General features: G+C 47.7%; 1 protein-coding gene across 2 annotated transcripts in view; it reads left to right on the top strand.

Annotated features, from left to right (window-relative positions):
* The window catches only part of stau2 (staufen double-stranded RNA binding protein 2), a 64,421-nt gene that overhangs the window by 18,273 nt on the left and 25,484 nt on the right, over positions 1-20,664 (top strand). For both annotated transcript variants that reach the window (XM_040167192.2, XM_040167191.2), the window contains exons 9-13: positions 3,867-4,079; positions 4,828-4,965; positions 8,206-8,334; positions 10,246-10,303; positions 15,292-15,686. In XM_040167192.2, the coding sequence (XP_040023126.2) occupies positions 3,867-4,079; positions 4,828-4,965; positions 8,206-8,334; positions 10,246-10,303; positions 15,292-15,686 (933 nt within the window). The remainder of the gene's footprint in view (positions 1-3,866; positions 4,080-4,827; positions 4,966-8,205; positions 8,335-10,245; positions 10,304-15,291; positions 15,687-20,664) is intronic.

Here is a 20,664-nt window from a genome sequence, read left to right as displayed (position 1 = left end):
TGTGTGTGTGTTATGGAGTTATTATTAAAACCCGCGTTTGATGAAAAAATAAAAATCTATTTGGGATTTTCCGTTTCACGTCAGTCCATTCTTCGCCAGCTTAAGGCCCAGCATGTGGTGGCCGTTAGAGGAAATTAACCTTTTAAGCTTGGTCGGCTGATGGCTTACTTGTGTTCACAGCTGTGTCCGCTAAAAGCATTTTGCACCAGAGAGTCTGTGACCTTGAGAAGCTCCCCGGGGAGCTTCCCGGTGCTGCTACGTTCTCCCCACTAGCAGGTTCCACTGGCTGAGACGGCTTCCCTGCATTGCTCGTTGTGTTAAATTTCATAGAATCCAACCGCGTTTCTCTAACCATCGAAATTACCGTCCCCCAGCTTCTCTAAATCAACAAGGAGGAGGTCTGGTTTGTCCTCACACGACCTGCAGGCTCTGTTCTCTTTGGCTTTCGCCGTATCGGAGCTGACTCATCCAATAGTCCCTCCCAGATCGCCCTCTCCTCTTCTTCTTCTACTTCTGCTGCACTCTGCACGTTGCCAAAAACAAGGGAGGCTCAGTTTACTCTGTGTGCCCCCTCCCTTCCTCCACAGCATCCCTGCCTTCCACCTCCTTCCATCATTCCCAACAATCACACCGTTGGTGGAGGGGAAAGGAGTGACAGATGGAAGGAATACTGTTGACTTTGCTTGTTAATACAAGTTTACACAACATCGGTAAAAATCATCTTGAAAGCAGTTCAGTCATCCCTTGTTATCCTCTATACACACACACACACACACACACGCACACCTCAGAAGTGATTTAGCTCATTAGAGCATGACATGACCGTCCTTCCTGGAACTACTATTAATAATTTCTCAGCCAGCTAAATCGGGTTTGATGTGATTCATTATCTGTTATGTGTTTCACTGTCAGCAATTACTTAACTTCTCATTTTTCCAAATTGGACACTGACAAAAAAAAAAAAAAGCAGTCCGCTGGCACGTTTCTCCAAGCGGCCTGGAGACTCTCCATTGCTGCTCTATGAAGAGCAGTAAATCAGTTCCCTCCCCTTTGTCTTCATGTAAACCGTCACTCTACATCTCCGTCAACAAGCCGTGTGCGCTGTTTGTTCAGCCTCTTCTGGGCTATAAATGTTAAAAGTACTGGAAACAGTATTTGTTTTCCTCATGGTAGTCATTTTTCATTGTATTTCCACTTAGACACTTTTGATTAGTTTGCTTCTCCATTTCGGTATATTAGCCAGGCTCCATTTGTTTTCCTGTGCCATGTCAACCTAAACTCTCGGCCCGCCCCCCCCCCCCCCCCCCCCCCCCCCCCCCGCACAACCCCGGTGGTTCTCCAGCAGATTGACTTTCACCCTCAATCAGCATGTTCCGTACAGGAGACTCAGTGTAAATTACACAGGCCCCTGTGGCCTTTCTTTTCCCCATTTGCCCATTGGGGTCCATTACATTATAACTCATTCGCCTCATCGCTTCACCCCCGCCATCACGTCACCGCGTCGCCTTTCGAATGCGCCGAGAGGAAATGCATCCTACGCAACGCATCTCCCACGTGAACGCCTTTGCGTGGCCGCCGTGTTTTCACATCCTCTCATCCCTGCCAGTGTCTGCTTTCCCATCCCGCCGCGACGATTGAGGGTCGCCGCCACCCTGAAAGCCAGTTGGCTCATTTAATCAACCCCCCCCTGTCGGGCGATATCAAACAGATGTCAGCATCAAAGAAGGAACCAATCTCTAAATCACAGCTCGTGTGTTGGATCTGAGACACAGGAGAACAGGGTCCTGGCCCAGAACCAACCCATCTTACAAGGAGCAGCTTCCCCTTTGGGGGGGGGGGAGGCTTGTCCATCCGCCGCTCGTCACAAAAGAGCCCTTCTTCCCTCTACCAGTTCCCCGCCATTGTCCCGCCCTGCTTGCAGAGTACCTGAGGTCTCTCATGCACGGCTCCTCGGAGTATTGATGTCTAATGTGAGATCTCGCCCCGTATAACATGAAATATGAAGCGACAAGAAGACGACGGGGGAAAAAAGAAATCAACATTGAATTACCAAGTGTTTCCTGTGTACAACCTGATCCTTGTGATTTGGGTGTGTTTGTTTGCATGTGTGTGTGTCTGTGTGGGGGGGCATTGAAAAGAATAGAAGCGCTGAAATCTCATCGCCGCAGATCTTGTGCTGTCTGCCAAGAGACTGACTGCACCTCGTCTGCCTCTATCGCGGGCCAAGAGTGTGTGACACGCGCGCACACGTATGCGCTTTGTCGACTGCCCCACGCGCGCATGCCGGCTGCATTTTACTTTCTGGGCCGCACCACGAAAGAGACAGACCGAGACAAAGCTCCAAAAGAGTGATCGAGAGCCGCCGTAAAACCGCCGCTCATCGTTCACACCATCCGGCATCAGAGCCGCCCGGCCGCAGACCCGTCACCGAACGCCAGTCGCATCTACTTTCTGTCCGTCAACGGCTCAAATTTATATCTCAGCCGACAGCGGGCCGGTGATCCATCATCGACACCGCCGAGCTCAGAGATGGCGTGCGTCCCGTCCCGTCGAACGCCTTCCCCTACAAGAGGCTGCCACGCTACATTTCCTTTCTCTGGTGATGAGCAAGACCAGAGCAGGTCGCCCGGGTCGGAGTGTGCTTGGATGTTGCAACGCAGCCCCGCAACACACACACACACACACACACATCCCGACCGTGTGGTTAGACTCATCGCGCAGGAATGCTGATGTGCTAACGGGTACATTGACAGCAAACACCGGGGCCGGTGTCAGGCATGTTAGCAAGAATGTCCTTCAGTTGGAATCAGTAGGAGTAGTTAAGGAGTAGCTAAACACATCCTCCTTTTTTATCTTGTGTTCAAATCAAGTTTAATCTCAATTTCGCAGCGAAGCAAATTGCTTTAACCACTTAATGTACATCATGTGTTTTTTGCTGTAAAGGGGCTGAGTGTTTTGTCATTGTTATGGGAGTAGTTTTATTCATTTCTGATACTTTAATAACCATTTGGGCATTCCCTTATGCGCCAGATCTCCATTTTATTCTTGTTAACCAAAGCGCATGTTTGTGTGGGTATCACTGCATAGCAGAGAAGAGGAGAACACATTATTCTTTGTTCTCAACGTCTGGTATTGGTCTGTGTTGATGTGTGAAGCATCTGAGGAATGCTCAAGGTTCTGCTTATCAGTTTAATCGGTTTTGTCGGTCACTAGGTTCAAATGAACGGTTTCTGGATTGCGTCTGATTGCTGCAATTTGTGCTGTCTGCACCACAAATTAAGCTTGAATAAAGGGAAAGCAGAGAAAGCGGTAGAGGGGTCTTGGGAGTCCAAATAGACGTGTGCCGACAGCTTGAGGGAGAGCGCGGGCCGAAGGACGGAGCGCCACGAATCCAAAAAGTGTCCACATGAGCCCAACGTGTACTGGTAGGCGGTTAGTGTGTGAAACCGCGTTCTGCGTCCAGCGTTCTCTCCTAAATCTGATCGGGAGTACCCCATCTGCTCCACACACACTCACACTTGGACTTCACAGGAAGTGGATGTGATCGCAGAAGCATGACCTAACGCCAGCCGCTGTTTGTTTTAGATCTCCCAGGTGACCAGAGGCTAGAGGAAGGAAACTGAGCCCTCGTCACTAGAGACTGTCCTCTAGGAACATGTTCCTCTTCCTCTATGTGTGTGTGTGTGATAATAATGGGTGGGTAGCATTGTGACCATCAAGAACAGATGTTTTGGACCACCTGGTGTAGCTGCATAGACTCTCTTCACATATATCATTAAAAACATGTAGTATTCCATACAAACTGATTGTGAAGTTATCTGGACTTTTCATGTACGCACTCACTTGCCAGCTGTCCCCCTCCCCAGGTGTTAAAGGAGAGCGGCCCCCCGCACATGAAAAGCTTCCTGACCCGTGTCAGCGTGGGGGAGTTCTCCGCCGAGGGCGAAGGCAACAGCAAGAAACTGTCCAAGAAGCGCGCCGCGCTGTCCATCCTGCAGGACCTGAAGAAGCTTCCCTTCATCCCGGTTGTGGAGAAACCCAAGACGCACTACAAGAAACGTACCAAGACCATCCTCAAGGTACTCCGGGTGGGCGGTGCCTCGGGGAGGTTATTTTTACCATGTACAATCACCTTTTGTTGAACTGTTTCTACTGGTCTGCCATTTGACATTGTAGAAAAACATAATTATTCAATGCCATAATTTGACTTACTCAAATGACTTGAAGTGTGAAACATGATGGTGTCTTTTATCTTTTGCATCTTGCAGATAGTTGTGATCTAATGTAAAGTAAATTAGTTCAGTAAGGGCCTGTAACTGCTGTACTAACAGTTAAGCTCTGTGGACTGCGGGAAGACACATACCTGCAGAGAGACTGTCACACATTCACACAAGCCTTCACCGAGGCCTAAGCTCGACTGACCTGACCTGCCGACGCCCGTAACCGTAGCAACCACTCCTGCCTGTGTGCACACAGCACGAGAGAAGAGCGGGAGACGCTGCTGAACTCGGGTCGACTCGGTTTGCTTTGAGCGGCAAGTCGCTGCAAGGGTCCACAGAGTCTGGGGCTGTTCATGAAACCCTCAGGGCTGTAGACTCGTACGCCCTGGCCACTGTACCTGAAGGGCCTCGCTTTCTTTTAGCCAGTAATTCCGCCACCCAAAAAAAAAAGTATGAGCAGTTTCACCTGTTTCTATGGGCCGTCACGATAAAAAAAGGGGAAAAAAGACAGTTGCGTCGGCCTCCCCTGGAAACCACCCGTCACACCAGCACACCACTGAATATTGGTGTTGAGTCGATCGCCCTGTGTCTCCTCTGTTCCTCACAGACGGGACCGGACTATGGCCAGGGCATGAACCCGATCAGCCGCCTGGCCCAGATCCAGCAGGCCAAGAAGGAGAAGGAGCCGGAGTACTTGCTGCTCTCTGAAAGGGGGATGCCCCGACGCCGTGAGTTCATCATGCAGGTGAACTTAACAGGTTTTGTTTCATATTCTCTTTAGCATCTCCGGTTAGCCACGTTTCTCATTTTACGCATGCTGCGACAAGGAACCGGCTTTCCTGGAGCAATTGATGCGGCCCGATCTAGATGAGGTGGGATTGAGATGGAGAGGACTGGATGAGGGTTATGCCTGCGCAAGAAGAAAAGGAGCCTGACTCTTAACCTGCTAGACTGCGTCTACCCAGGAGATGCGGCGTGAGCGGTAGCTTCAGCTGTCTGTGCAAAGGATGCCTTCGGCCACTGTATGATTGTGGGTTCCTTTTAGCAGAACTCGATATGCGTACAATGGAAGAAAATAGACTTGAAATATAGGAATATGCATCAAGTAACTTTTATGGCAGTATAGCATTAGTGAAACATATGGATGGGTCCAAATATAAATAGTGTGTCTGTTCCGTAACACATGGTAAAAAATACCTTCTGTTCAAACGTCATGGATCAATCGGTTTCTGGGTTGGCGGATAAGGAAAATATCTTGACAGGATGCTCTATATACTTGTTGTTGTGGTTGGTCCTGACCCAAAGAGAAGGGATGGACTGACCGTGCTTATCAAGAGGAGAGAAAGATGCCAGCTGCAAGAATAAACCCTCTCTGTCTGGCCAAAGGCAGCCTGCAGCGGTGTTGTATAACATCTTTACACTCCAACACAAGTTTCTCGGTTTTCTCTTGGAACTGATCTGGTTTCCTGTTTCTGTCATGTATGCAGTCAGCCCTTCACCCTGCTTCCACCTCTGGAAGCAAGGCACCTCGACAAGAAGAAGAAAATATCTACACTTTTTCTTTTAGCTTTTTATATATGTTTTATAATTTCTCTCCATTTATCAGCTTTACAGGACACTGACAGCAATGGTTTAAACACTTGAAGCTCTTTTCTGCATGCTGTTAGTGTTGGACCTCACTCTACTCCCTCTCACTCCCCCTTTCCTCTCACTCCCCCTTTCCTTTCACTCCCTGTTCCCTCTTGAAAAGTTCTGTTTTGATATTCATTATTTATACAGCGTGCAAATGAAGCTCGGAATAGACAAACATCCATCTTTACAGCCTTGTTTTTCTTAGGAAAGCAGCAACTGTTTTATGCGATTACTTTTCATTTTACAATGTTGTCCCTCTACTGTACTACAGAAAGATACATAAAAAATGTAGCACTGCAGGGATGACTTTTATTTCTTGGGCCAACCCCCTGAACTTTTTTCCACAAAAAGCAGATCGGATTTTGGATTATTAGAAAATAGAATAGTTTTCTACTTGCAGTTTAAACTCCCAAGAGGGTATCCTTAACATATTTTGTATCTTTAAATAAACGTGTTCTATTGTAGTGTATTGAGCTTATGTCGACGCCAAATAACTGCAGAAGTACAGCCTGACTCTCTCGTTTCCTAGTTTCAGGGCTCACTCTTGTAGCACTCTTTGTGTAGTAAGCAGCCAGTACTCATTAACTGAATAGCAGCAGCAATGACCTTTAACCCTTAACTAAGTTATGGATGATTTTGCTGTTTATCACTAATCTAGTAAACAGAGCAGAGACTTTGCATGGATGAGGAATCTCATCAGAAAACACAGTTCATCTATTCAGTTACTCTAATTACTTGAGGCTGTGCATATACAAAGCAACGTTATTACTTCATGGGCTCATTCCTCTTGGTTAGCCTTCAATTAGATCTGTCTATCTGGTGGATAGAAACTGACTGAAGCTGCCTTTTACAGACTTGCAAGGGAAAGCGACTATATATTATTTACCCATCCCTCTATTATTAGTACACTCACTTGCATTGCATCTAAATGAAGAAAAATAGTATGACTGAGGTCCCAGAGATGTTAATGTTGTTGTTTTTTTAAACAAAGAAAAACAGAGTAAATTTTCTCAGTACTCCTCCTCCGTCTGCTAGTGCATCCACCAAGGCTGAGGTCCCGTTTTTGTTAAGGTCACCATGATAGAGGGTTCTGGGGGACGGATTAGCTGCAGCAGTCAAAATAAAACACCATTGCAAACATTTATTGTTTGGTGAGTTCGGATGGCCTCGTCTGCATATGTTCAGATATAAGCGACGCAATATATCTTAAAAAAAAGTACCATAATGATAAATGTCACTGTGATAAATGTCACTTGTTTTTCTATTTACTTCAGATTGAACTGGTGCCTCCCTTTTCCCACTGTGAACCACGTCACCGTCTCAGTGAAACTATTACTGAATCAAAGGAACTCCCGTTAATCAGGCGGTTGTCGCACACTATATCGGTTTCTTGTCCTTCGGTTGTTGCTGTTGTCACGATCCATGAGTATCCTCAACGCCAGTCAACAAAAAAAACCGGTCAAAGCTGGCGAGGTCCGTTTGAATTTATGCGGTACATTTCAAGTGCTGCCGTCTTTGTCTCCCTCTTCCTGTCTGTCTCTCTGTGTCCGTCTCTCTCGCCCTTTTGTCTCCCGTTTTGTCCGTAATCCTTTGCTTTCATGAGAAGAACAGAGCTTCTCTCAGCATCAAGCAGTAATTCAGCCTCAGACCCATTCTCCGGGCCTCTTTGATACACACATTAGGCCCCGCGAGTGTGTGCGTGTCCCTTTTGTGCGATCCACTCGCGCTTCTAAAATTTCCAAATTGTCTCCTTTGGTAAGTAGCCGGGCTCAAACGAGTCTCTGTTTTTGCATCTTTTTTTCCCCAAAACCCATCACTCGTTTAAAGGCAGAAAAGGCAGCGACTTGTGTCGGGTGCGTTTTTGAGTCTGTGATCATCTTTTTAAGGATTCGGTAATTAGCCAGCAATAGTTTTTTTTTTTTTTGTTTCCTCCACATTGTACGTTGTGTCCTACTTGGTGCATTCAGACGAGCACTTAGTGAGCAAGTCGGACCACTGCGAGCGAGTGAGTGCACTGAAGTCCGGCTGTTCACAGGCTTTGGCTCTCAGAATGTTATTTGTACAGGGTAATTGTCTGTTTGCATAACATAACCATGTCGGATATTCTCTTGGAAGCGTCTCTGCTTACATTCTGTGTGGACAGATTTAATGTTTTAGGATCACCGAAAAACAAACACTTCAGTAGGAGAATTTTTTTTGCGTGATGTAAACTGCTCTGTTGTTATGGCCTGAAAGTGAAAAGTGGTGGAAGGAGGAAACTCGTGAGAAAATACATATTTTTCCTTAAAAAGTATTGTCCTCCAGAGGCGTCTTTCTCATGTACCTGCGTGTGTTTCTGCGCGTGCGTTTGCAGGTGAAGGTGAATAGCGAGGTTGCCACGGGAACAGGACCCAACAAGAAGGTGGCCAAGCGGAACGCAGCCGAGGCGATGCTCCTGCAGCTGGGATACAAGGCCTCATCAATCTCTCAGAACCCCAGCGAGGTACCCGCTCTGCTCGTCGTCTCTCGCTCACAACAACTGTTTATATTTGCATTCCGACTACTGTCAGTGCAGATAGTTTACCCAGAGTTTTAAACAGTGCTCCGCTTAGGGGAAGGAGCTTAAGTGATCACAAGACCGCAACTTGCACTTGTTTTCATTTTCTATTTAAGGGGATGTCAGAGTGATAAACGTCGAGATACAACAATTCATTAATTTACAACGCCCTAGAGCCTGCAAAATCTGTCCCCCAGTGCGACAACACTGAGGGGGGAGTAACGTTTACAGCCACTGAAATCACCGTCTTGGTGTTTGACCCCCGGAAGGGTAAGGGGCGTCGACGACCTTTGCAATGTGTCGCGTTTCTGCTCGTGGTGCGTTCAGTTATCGGTGGAATTAAATGGACTGGCTTTACGTTGTTGAGAGAAGGAGAACCTCTGAGATTAATTCTGTAGGCCTCGCCATCGTAATTCCAGCTGTGTGCTGGTGGTTTACATGAAGGAATACTGTGCGCTGGTCCTATTTTGACCGCGGGCTATCGCCTCCGTACGGCTCCGTGCCCAATTTAAAGACACCCCGGGGTTCTCGGGTCGATTCTCCGAATCATCAGTGCAGCTGACATGGTCCACCTCTTACACAACCCTGCTCGTCTGCCCTGAACCCGATGTGCTTTGAGACCATCGATCGCCATCATCTTTGTTCACCTCGTTGGCTTCTAAGCTCCGAGAGAGCAGATTAAGATCGAGATGAGCTTACGTAACGGGGCTCTGTAAATATTCATCGTTCCCCAGACAGCTCATTAGTCAAATACGTGCTGCGGCACATAGCGCACAGCTAAAGCATGTCATTTGCTCTCATCGGAATGTCAGTAAAAGTTGCGTCGAGCGTTTTTCGCCGAAGAAACTATAAGCCGTGCAGTTTGCAGTGAAAATTCTCCTTCATCCTCAAACTACGCAGCCAGGCTCTGCCATCACACTTCCAAGTCTTAAGCTTATTAGTCCTGAGCCCGTGTCTGCTCACTGAACACGCGTCAGTAGCACGCGTCAACAGGAAAACGTCAAATCCAGCACACAAGGTATCAAATTTCTGTTTGCATCAGTGCACGTTTTATCTGTCGGACATGAAACATAGTAGTTTGTAGGGCTACGGTTTCAGAGTCCATTTTAGTCTCATTCCTGGCGAGGGAGGGGGGAGGGGGGGGGGCTTTCTGGTTATGCTCAGGGCAGAATATTTTCAGAATGGCTGATGCACGGCTGCAGACATCCCGGTACTGTCAGTTGGCCGGCCTACTCCTCCGTTGAGTCCGCAGACAAGCGAGCGCTCTGCGGAATGACTGAACCCGGTTTGCCAAGCTCCTGTTTGGTAGGATAGTATGTCTCTCTTTTACATGTCTCTCTTTCTGTTTCTTTCCCCTTCCTCCCCCTTCTTTTTTTCTGGGAGCTCTGTTGCGCTACATTCCCACCGTGGGATTGTGGGTGATCTGTGCAAAAAGTGTGACGAGACTTTGGAGGGGTGTTAAAGGGTGTGTGTGGGGGAAGCATTTGTTTACAACCGTGTCATCTCCTCAGCTCTCACACACATCAGAAATGATTTGTCTCGCACACACACAGACACACGCACGCACGCACGCACGCGTGTGTGTTTGTGGAGGGAAATGTGCGTACCCCAGCAGAAATAACGCACTGAAAAGGAGCCTTTTTTTTTTTTTTTTCAAATGCCGAACACTGACAACCCCCGATAATTAGGTAGCTGGCCGAGACAGACAGTGGGCTCTTAAGCATCACTCCTGTGAGCACTCGTCTCTTTGTGGCCCCAAACAGTAGGAAGGAACTTGTCTGACATGCGTGAAGAAGCTGTCAGTTCAGGAATTTACATCTCTCTTACCCCCACCTCCTTTTCTACGAATCACTACAGATGGACAACAAAGGCTGGAACGGACAAAAGGCGTCATTTACCGAAGCGACGAGTAACAGTGAGTATCCGCACGTCTCCCTCTGTCTCTATCCGTTTCCTCCTATCCCTCCTCCCCATCCCCCGCCCTCCGCCCCCCCCCCCCCCATCCATCCCGCAGGTGGTTTTAGCCGGCGAGATGGCCCTGCGTTTAATCTCTGTGACTGGTCAATGGGCCTCTGACTGTCAGCTTAATCGGCCGTGCGTCCTCGTGGGGAGCCTGCAGATTGGGGCTCATTCACACAGGCTTACGGGGCAGGCACACTGAGGCCCACCGGGGAGCCCCCACCCCCCTCACCGCCTTCCAGGGCAGGGAAAAAAAGTAGTCTTTCACTCAGGATTAACACACGGGCACCCTGGAGCACAGATGCACACACACCCGCACCACAGTCCTACACACACACACACACACACAGACTCAAAGCGTTAAGGCACCCTATATGGTGAGATGAAGGTGTACCACATACACAAAATATGAGGAAATCTCATAAAAAAAAAGCTCTGGAACTTCGAAGTGAAAACAAAGGAAGCTTGTGTTAACATTCACTAATATAATATGTAATATGTATAATACTTTACAATGTGTATATAGTAATTTCCCCTTTTGATTGGCCTGTGACCGCTGTCTTTGTTTTTGATGCAGTTTGTGATGTGTGGTGGAAAAAATGTAGTCGGCACTCTTCAACATATTAAATCGATTCATAGTGCGTGTTTGAGTGCAGCCAGGCCTCTCTGATTCGGAGTTGGTCCTTAATTGGTTGGATGCTTGAAATATCTGGTAAGCTACTGGTTGGAATTGCATTGGAATTTTCTCCCCAGAGGATGAATCCTTTGGGAGCCCCCTGACATTGCCCCCACTCCATCATGCGGTCAGTATTTTTGGGTATTAGTGAGAAGTTGTCAACAGCTTTTCCCATGACATTTGGTACTGACATCCATGTCCCCTTCAGGAGGTCACAATTCCAATTTGTCCAACACTTTAGTTTACAATCCAAGACATAATAAAAAGTTTGTCTGCTTCGTGCAGAGTGCTAATCACCAAATGTCAGCCTGCAATCAGGCTAAAGGAAACACCCGTTTATAAGACGAATGCTTGTTCACGCTGTCACTGCGAGCGTTGAAAAATGCTGACGTAAGCGCGCGGCCCGAGGCAGCGCTGTGTCTTTAGCGTAGCCTCTCGCGGCCGCTAGCTCGGCTGTGAAACGTCTTGCGCCGCATTGAAGAACGGTCCCCTTTCACAACCGCTGAATGCTGTCGTGTCATACGAGATCCCACCTTACCGCAGATGGCTGACAATGACCTATTTATTCAACTGCATGCGAAAGTCTCTGTCAAGGACTGTTTTATGAAAGCATTCATGTTTTAAATTTACATGGGAATGTTATGGCCCTTAAGTGGCTCCCAATCGTAAAGATGCAGGCCCCCCCCTAACACCAATACTCGACTGTTCCAAAGACTTGCTATTTTCAGTTGTTTTCCCGGTCTCCAGAATCCTGCTTCAAGATCATTTCTCCATTTATACCACATGGCGTGTCTGAAAATCATTACGAAAATAATTCATAGTCCCCACAGTTGCTTAAGCACATCAACGTGCGTCGGGGAAAATACACGAGGCCGGTTTTGTTGTGACGCGGATGTGTGTGAGTTTCACCCCGGACGCCAACAAAGTGGATGTCAACAGCTCGAGAAAAAGCAGCTCAGGAGTCAAATGGACGGCGTGTGAGACGGTGGAGCAGCCGAGTGGAAAACAAAGCGATATTATTATTAGAGTGGAAGTTGCTGTCGTCACTCGGGTCTGACGCAGGCTTTTTGGCAGCGCTCTCTCGGACGCGCCGGTGTCCAGCTCCAGTCTTGAGAGGGGAATGAATGTTTGTTGTGTTGAAAAGTACAAAGCAGATTGGTAAGAATCGGCGCTCGTTTTTTGCCTGTCGCCGGACCACGCTCGATTTTTACAAAATCCAGATGAGGACTGGGCGCCGGCCACAACCTTTCACAACACTCATTAAAAATGCAATTTAGTCCAATTCCCTGAAAGATGTATCATCTAAATTATGGTAATAGAAAAGTGCTTGTTTTCTTGGATTCGGTGGTTGTGGTTTCTATGGTGGCTCAAGCATTGCCCAATACCCTCTGGAGAAACCCCGCCGACACCAAGTCGTCCCGATTTGGGGATCGTTCCCATTTTTGGACCGGAGCGTGTCTGTGGTGCCGTGTCATCCACACGCGTAGTTCATCTCCGACTCAGCGGGAGGCGTAACTATCTGCAGACTGTCTCTTTTAAAGTCGCCCAGACTGCACAGCACTCACGCGACGCGTTTAAGACTGTTTAATGTTTATTGCATAAACACCATTCGCGACTCACTCAAGCCGATACAGCTGGCCTCGGTTTTCTGTGTGTCTTCGATTTGTTTCGTGTCTCCGATTTGATTGACCGCGCGTTTTTAGTGAATGAAAGATGGAATAAGTAAATGTGTTTGCAGCATGCCTTGTAAAAAGATCGAGCATCGGAATGATTGCAAAAAAAAATTTATAGTATAAACGGTGATCATTTTCTATTTGTTTTAAAGGAATTTTAAGAGAAAATAAATGGCAAAATTGGTCAACTTTACAAGTGTTTAAATTACAGGAGCTGTTTTACAGCTAAAAACAAGTTTACAGAGACTTCAAGTTTGTATGTGAAGCGTATGTGATGCTGCTGCAAGAAAACTACAATATGGAAGCAGTTACGGAATGCAATGCACAAAGGCTGTTAAGAAACGCATCCGCCATGAACAGTATGACTGATGGGTTGGACACCATGATATTATTTCGGTATATAATGCTGTGTATTTGCATCAAGGGAGGTGGATTTATTGCGTCTTAGTGGTTGGTACCTGAGCTAACGCACAAGCTGTCGTTGTCAAGCATAGAACCGAACATTGCTGCAGTGTGTAAAGCAAAGTGTCCTCTGCCCTGAGTGATCCGAGGGATGCGGAGCTACAACAAACAGGGTGGCTCGCAGGCAGGAAGGGAGTGTAAAAAAGTAAATAAAAAGAAAAAAGTAAGTAAGTCATTTTTCTCTCTTTTTATTCCCATGGGTACTGCAGCAGGGCTTTTCACTCGAGTTGCCACATTTCATTTCCTGCCGTACATACATACGTGTTTGTGTGTGTGCGTGTGAGAACTCTGTGAGGGTCTCGCTCCACCGCGGTGATTTACAGCGGCGGGCTCTGGCCCTATCTGTTTTCGATCAGTGTCATGCTTGGCTCTGGCTTCCCTCCAGCTCTCCCCGGGCCCACCGGACGTGGAGTCTGGGTGGGACCCCCTCCAACGCGGCCTGGGACCGGCACCGCTGACCCACTCTCCCGCGCCGCGCTCCTCCCCTTCCTCCTTCGCGTGCGCTTGTTTCACAATCTCCGGCCCCGGCGCACAAACGCACTCCTCGACTCTCGCTCGCTCTCCAACCGCCTCTCCTCCTTTGTCTCTCTCTCTCTCTCGCGTCTCTCACGCTCTCACTTGCCGTCAGACAGCCGCCTTGAGCGCTCACATCACATGCAAACATCCTCGCCGGCACGCCCACGCGCACACGCAGGCAGACAATCGCACACAATTTTCTTTGTCCGCAGCTGATGTCATGTTGGCCAACACCTTTTTTTTTTGTTTCTTCTTGCAAAACGCTCCGAATGTGCAGGCCTGCGAGTTTTACTCGTGTAAATTCTAATTAAAGTTGTCATCAGGATTGGGAGGGAAGTGGAGGGCCGGGGGAGGATTGTAACAATTGTGTCATTGCTGGCGTGGGGCACTTTGTTGTAGAATGAGTAATACGTCCTGGACCGCTTCCTTCAGCTGTCTCTGCTCCTCTGGAAAGGAAAGCGGACTGCCGGCGCAGGTTTGAGAGAACCTTCGACGGGAGACGGCTAGAAGGGCGCAAAGCTCTCCTGCTCTGCACGGCGTAATGTTAACTCAAACAGGAAGTGGCCTGTCATTCACGCGCTCACTCCGGCGCTTTCTCCCAGCTGTTGGCCCGTGCACTCACACGCACAAGCAAGCACACATGGATGTACGCACGGACGCACACACACATCCAGCTGGTCCCCCCCGTCTCCTGCGACCTCGGCGGGGCTTCGGAGGCTTTTCCACATCCATTCATCACCTCCTCATCCATCTGCACTGGCTCGCGTGCTCATCCTTCTGTTTTTTTGGGGTTTTTTTATCCTTCAGATCTCATATTCCTTCCACTCACTTTCATCGCAACCACAAAGTGTTTTGCGTTGCCATAACCGTTTCAGGACGGTGATGTCTGAGATGCGGGAAATAAGCCCAGCTGTCAGATGTGCTTCTGCCCCTCGGATCGAAATCGCTCCGGACTGGCAAAGTAATCTCGCACGACCGCGGACATGAGACCCGACCAGCTACCGAGGTTCCGTCCTGAGTGAAGCAGGATGCCGGTTCGCTGACGGCACCGTTTCCCATCGCTGATGAAGTCATGGCCGCTCTGTTGATATTGGTGGATCCTCTGTTTGTGTGAGAGAGAAAGAAGCTCTGTGTGTGTGTGTGTGCGTGCGCGTGTTTCCCAGCAGACACTTTGACAGCGGCCGGAACTGCCAAACCACATGAAACTGTCATTTACGTTCGGTGATGGAATGTCAGCTCGGGTGCCAGTACACACAATTGCACACATACACACATACACAAACCAGTGCACACGGTTAGAAACACACACAGACTCACACAACCTGGTGTTGTTTGGTAGTGAGTGACAGACGAATATGTGTGAAAATACTTTGAGCTAATAATGAGAGCTATAGTATCCTTTTTGATCCCACTTTTGTCCCCCAATCTCCTACATTGTCCCTTTCTCCTCCTCTTAACCACTTGACTTGAATCTATTCTCAAACTCTGTTTCCCCCCCATTCCATCTCTATCTTCACTTTCTCTCTTATTTCTTTTCCTTCATCCAACCCTCATTTTGTTCCTTTTCGTTCTTCTGATCCCAATCTCCATCTTCCATCCATCCCTTGATCCCGCCAGCCCCAAAGGGTCTGCTCCACCTCAGCCCTGACGTCTACCAGGAGATGGAGGCCAGCAGGAAGCAAGGGGGCGGCGCCCCGGGCCCCGGTGGGGGCAGCGGCGGCGGAAGCAGCAGCAGCAACAACAACTGCGGCGGCTCCGTCAACTACATGACGTCCAAAGACATGGTGCCCTGCTCGGCTCCGCTGCCCCCGGGACACCCTCCGTACTACGGCGGCCCGGGCTCCTCGCCCAGCCCGACCGCCACCATGGCCCGGGAGCTGCTGCTCAACGGGCAATCCCCCACGGCCGACGCCTCCCTGCCGATGAAGGGGAAGAACTCGTCCCTGCCCTGCGGCGTCTCGGTGCAGCCTGCACAGCAGCTGGACTACCTGGCGCGCATCCAGGGCTTCCAGGTGAGACGCACCGCTTTCGAGGTGATCTAGAAAACAAAGTATACGCTACATGGGAATACTGACATGCCCATGCAAAGATAGTCCTGTTTCTTTAGTTTTGCAAATATTTCTTTTTGGATGAGGGTTTCTAGATTTGATTCATTCAATGTGAGACTGCTATTTCCTCTGCTGGCAATTTCTTATTTTATTTCACTTAAGCAAGGGACGCCATTACATTCTGCGGGAACACTGCTTACTGTAGATGTGCAAAGGCCGAATATTGTTCTTTAACACATTGCTGTGTAAAAAGCCACATCAGGAAGAGCCTCCATGTTTCCAATTTCACATTTCATTTCATGTGTGGAATGCAGGCTTGTGTGTCATTTTAACTCCTACAAGTCTTAACAGTCATGTTAAGTCAAGTTAAACTTTGTAAAAGCCGCAGTCAACCTGTGCTACAGTCGTACAATATGCGAAACATGTTGATGTGACCGTCCAGATGTTGGCAAGACCATGAATAAATACCCCCCCCCACACACACACACACACACACACACACACAGTCTGGTCTTGGTTGACCTGTGTGGTTATGAAGTACAAAAGTTGCACACACAAACACACTACTTAAAACCTCATTAGACGGGCTTTCTGTGTCGAGGCTCATGCACTCTACACAAACAAACATTCACGGTGCAGTTACAGGTGGTCTGAGGTGGAGGAGACTTTCTTCAAAACAAGAGTGGTGCCCTTACTGGAACTGCTTGATAACGCACCGTCTGCTTCCCGTTTCTTACCGTGGACATTATTGGACACTGTGGATTTAGAGCTGGAACTAAACCTCACAGGTGCTTCTGTCATTACCCAACATGGACACACACACTTGCTGTTTGCACTAAGTGTGTGTGTGTGTGTGTGTGTTTTAAAGAGAGACGACTCTGTGTCTGTTTTAATCAGTGCCGGCCGTTCTGCGGTGCAAACCACGCCGGGCCACATCAGCGCCCGTTCACTGAAGCCGCAGATGCTTTTTATCATTTTGAGCGAAAACATTTTATCTTAACCTGCTGAGGGTTCCTTTGAACGGCCTTTGTTATTGCTCTGAGTGTGTGTGTGTGTGTAACTTGAGTGAGCCCTGCTGCCTGACCAAGCCCAAATACACTTGTACATATGAACACACACACAGCAGGTTCTGTTTAGTGGAGTTGAGCTTAGTCTGTGTGTAATGATTTTTTTTAAATATTTGTTCTCATACTGCACAAACTGTATCCCAGTGCATATGTATATCTATTGTCGATGCATGGACCTTAGTAAATAAATGCAAAACATACACATATACACGTTTTTATTATGTTTGCATAGTTCCATGTGCGTGTGTGTTTCTTAAGCGCGGAATTCAGGCTGTAATTGAGACATGCAGACAATATGTGTTCTATTGAGGGGATGTTTCATATCATGTGGGTTTGTAATGAGAACCTCTGGTTGCCTACAAAGCCATGTTAGGCAGAATGTATGTGTTCTTAATGGGTTTTTTGTGAGCTAAACCACCACAGATTTTTTCATGTTTCTTTTCCCCAAGTGTACTTGCCTGCTTTTCCACTTTATGTGCTGCTTTCTCGTGACCATAAACCAGCGCTCGGAACCACCGTAACCTTTTTTAGGAGTGTTTTTGCTGTTGTTATTTGATAACAATACCCTCGATTGATTAGTAACTTTTTTTGTTATCCTAGTGAACGGATTAGAGCGACCGCCCAACACTGGATTAAAGCAACGAAGGAAGCACCGAGGACCTTCTCATAGTGTCTGTTTCATCCGTGCAGCTCCGCAGACAAAGGCCCGGGCCTACCTGCTAAGCCCTTCTGTAGATTTGATTGGAAAATAGCCTCTGGTAGAAGCTTTGACTGGATAAGCAACAGTATGTTGTACTCGCGCCAGCTCCGAGCAAGGATGCTGGCACACGCACACTGTTTGTTTGTTTGTGTGTGTGTGTGTGTGTGTGTGTGTGTGTGTGTGTGTGTGTGTGTATTTCCTATTAATTTGGCTGGCGTGTTGTTGGCACGGTGGGTATGTGCGCTGGAAGTAGGGCAGAAACAAAGAAGCAGGAGGTAATAGACAACACATGGAGCGAGGATGAGGCACCGAGTAAGAGCCACGTAACAGATTCTCCCTCTTTCTCCATTTATTTCTCTCTCTCTGCTTTCTTTGGTTAACGATTGCTACGCGTGGGTCACTTTGCACCTTCCATCATAATCACTTCCCCAGTTCTTATTTCTTCCCTTTTGCTTCCAGGTATTTTCCCTCTTTCTCTCGTGTCACTGTTCGCCTCGACTCAACTCACTGTTGGTACCGAGAAACGGTCGGTTCCATGCGAGTAGAGCTGTGCCGAACCATGCGGGGAATTACGGTGTGATTGTGTAGTGTAGTGTTGTGTAAGGAAGTGGACGGGTTTGACCCCAGATTTGCAGTCACCAGCTGCCCATTAACTCTGCCATCACAATCATCCCAAACTGCCGCGGCATGAGACGATGAACCGTTGCCTCCCTTTAAAGGGAGCCAAAGAACCTTTCATATAGAATTCCAATGATTGATGGAAAGCCGATGATTCATGTTTTCTCTATTAAATGGATTTGGTGACGAACACCTGGATTGAGAATAAACTATACTGCTTGTGAGGAGATAATCTGTGTCGTGACTTGAATGCGACGCAGTGATGAGCAACGGGATGTGATTATTTGGCTGCAACCTCTGCTCATGCAGACTAGTATTTCTGTGGTGCCTTTGTAAAGCTTTTGCCTTCTATGATGTCCAATCGGCATCACTAATCATTTTATACCAAAATACCAATACGACACAGAACAGGAAGCAGAGATCCCATTATTTTTGCTCTGCATAATGCAGTGAGCCAATTTCAGAAGTAACTGGCACGTTCCTTTAATAGTATCACCTCCATCCGCACAAATTACTCCCCTACTGAGGTTGTGTTTTGCTTGTGCAAATGGAAAATATGACAGAACCACTTTGTGTATTGTGGCAGATATTCTAAGGAGCCTGTATAAGTTTTGATAGTTTTGGTTGTGTTATAAATGTGCACGTGATGTGTGCAGAGTCTCGTCATTAGGGCAGGATCACTCCGGGACATGTACATTTTATTTAAAATAAACGCAAAGATTTTAACTTAAATAAAAGACATTCACAGTTACGCTCAGGAACATCACCATCCGCTCCAACTGTCCCTAACTACTACGTAATAAAAAAGTACTGCAGCAGTATTTTTGGTGTCTTATAAACCCCACGGGTGGTTGGGCAAGCCGTGTGCATGACACCAACGTGTGCAAGATCAATAAAGCACTCAATCATTCGCGTGGGTCAGAGGTTAACTCTCAGTCCCATCCTCCTGCATATTGCGATCAAACACTCGCACACAGTATTCGAACATTCCATGTTGTGACTGGAAGGCTTTGATGGGATCTACTGTACATATCGGTTCCGTCCACCTGCTAACCCCAAACTCAATAACTTCGCAGAGATAGCAATCACCTGAGTTATGCTATCTAGCCAGGGCCGGCTTTAGTTGGGAGGGCCCGAGCACTTTGCCGTGCTAGAGTCAGAACTTCCACGCTGGAAATCCCATGATAATGAAAACACTGTCCTTGGCGGGTGGCTGGTGTTGATATCCATTCCGTGCAGTTCCCAGGATTTCTCACACTTTCACGTTGTTTGCTCGACTCCCTCGCTCCGCTGCCTTCTTTGGCTGTGTAGAAAAACCCACTTCAAATGGTGCCGACCACACCTTGTGTCCTATCTGGCACTTTCGCCGCTCCGCTCCTTTCCTTTTTTTTTTCTTTTTTTTTCACGTCCTTTCCTGATTTTAAATGCTGACTCTTATGTCCCTGTATCAACATGAAACCCCTGATCTGCTACAAACGTTCAAACAGTTTGTTTCCAGCCTCGTTGTCATCGACTCGTTCCTCCAACCTCTGTTTACTCTGGGATTTGTGTTAAAAAATACATCTCGGGATGTTTAATCCCACCATGTTTGATTTCTGCGGCAGGGTGATGGCTTCCAGCTGTGCTCCGCGGCATATTTGTGTGAAGAGCGATCTTCGAAAACAAGTTTTGTCTGTGGTATAAATCAGAGCATTAATGCTGTGCTGGCTCGGCGCACGGTCTCTCCGCTCACATGGTGGCCGTGTGTGCGTGTCGGCGCGTGAGTCTGTGTGTATGTGTGTGTGTGTGTGTGTGTTTGGCAAAAAACTGAGCGATGATGTTTTTAACCCCACAATCAAGCCCATTTGTAAACCGTTAAATCAAATCAAATCGTTAAATTCCCTCAAGTGCCAACACGGCATGTTGCAAATTTGAATATGCAGCGTTTCCTTCTTCTTCTTTTTTATGTGCTTTTTTTAAAATGTGCTTTTATTCTCTCGATTTCAATAGCATGGATCACATTTAATTTAATTCCCGACACTAGGCAGCAGCTGTGTGCCATCACAGTCGCGAAACAAGATTGGGTTGTGTAAACTCTTCTTCTCCTATCATCTGCACAATAGTTGCTGTGGCGAACGTGGCTCTGTCCAAAGATGATAACAATAAAAAAACGCATTCCGCAGCCTCACGGAAAGATAGAAACTCACCGTAAAAAGACCACGTCAAAACCACCAGCGGGAAAAGCGGATAAAACAAGCGACGTGCTAATCGGATGCTAATCTTTGAACAAACCCGGGCTAGCTGCTTCCATTCTCTATGCTATGCTAAGCTAAGCTGGGAGAGCTAAAATTAGTTTCTTTGTATTTATCACGTGGATCGTCTCGCTGTTGGACCAACTAGTATTTGTTTTGGACACGTTTTTCACTGGAAACTCTCTTCCACGCGGTTCCCCAGAGTGAGCTGGCCTCCTTCAGCCGTCTTTGTCCCGAGGCCCCTCTCTGTGATTCAGGCAAAGGGCTCTCGACGTTTTCAGAGTGACAGCTTTGTTTGTCCTTAACCCTGACCCGCCATCGGGACT

The sequence above is a fragment of the Gasterosteus aculeatus genome, chromosome 21 (genome assembly GCF_964276395.1).
Source record: "Gasterosteus aculeatus chromosome 21, fGasAcu3.hap1.1, whole genome shotgun sequence".
Taxonomy (NCBI): domain Eukaryota; kingdom Metazoa; phylum Chordata; class Actinopteri; order Perciformes; family Gasterosteidae; genus Gasterosteus; species Gasterosteus aculeatus.
This window is presented reverse-complemented; position numbering and strand designations above follow the sequence as displayed.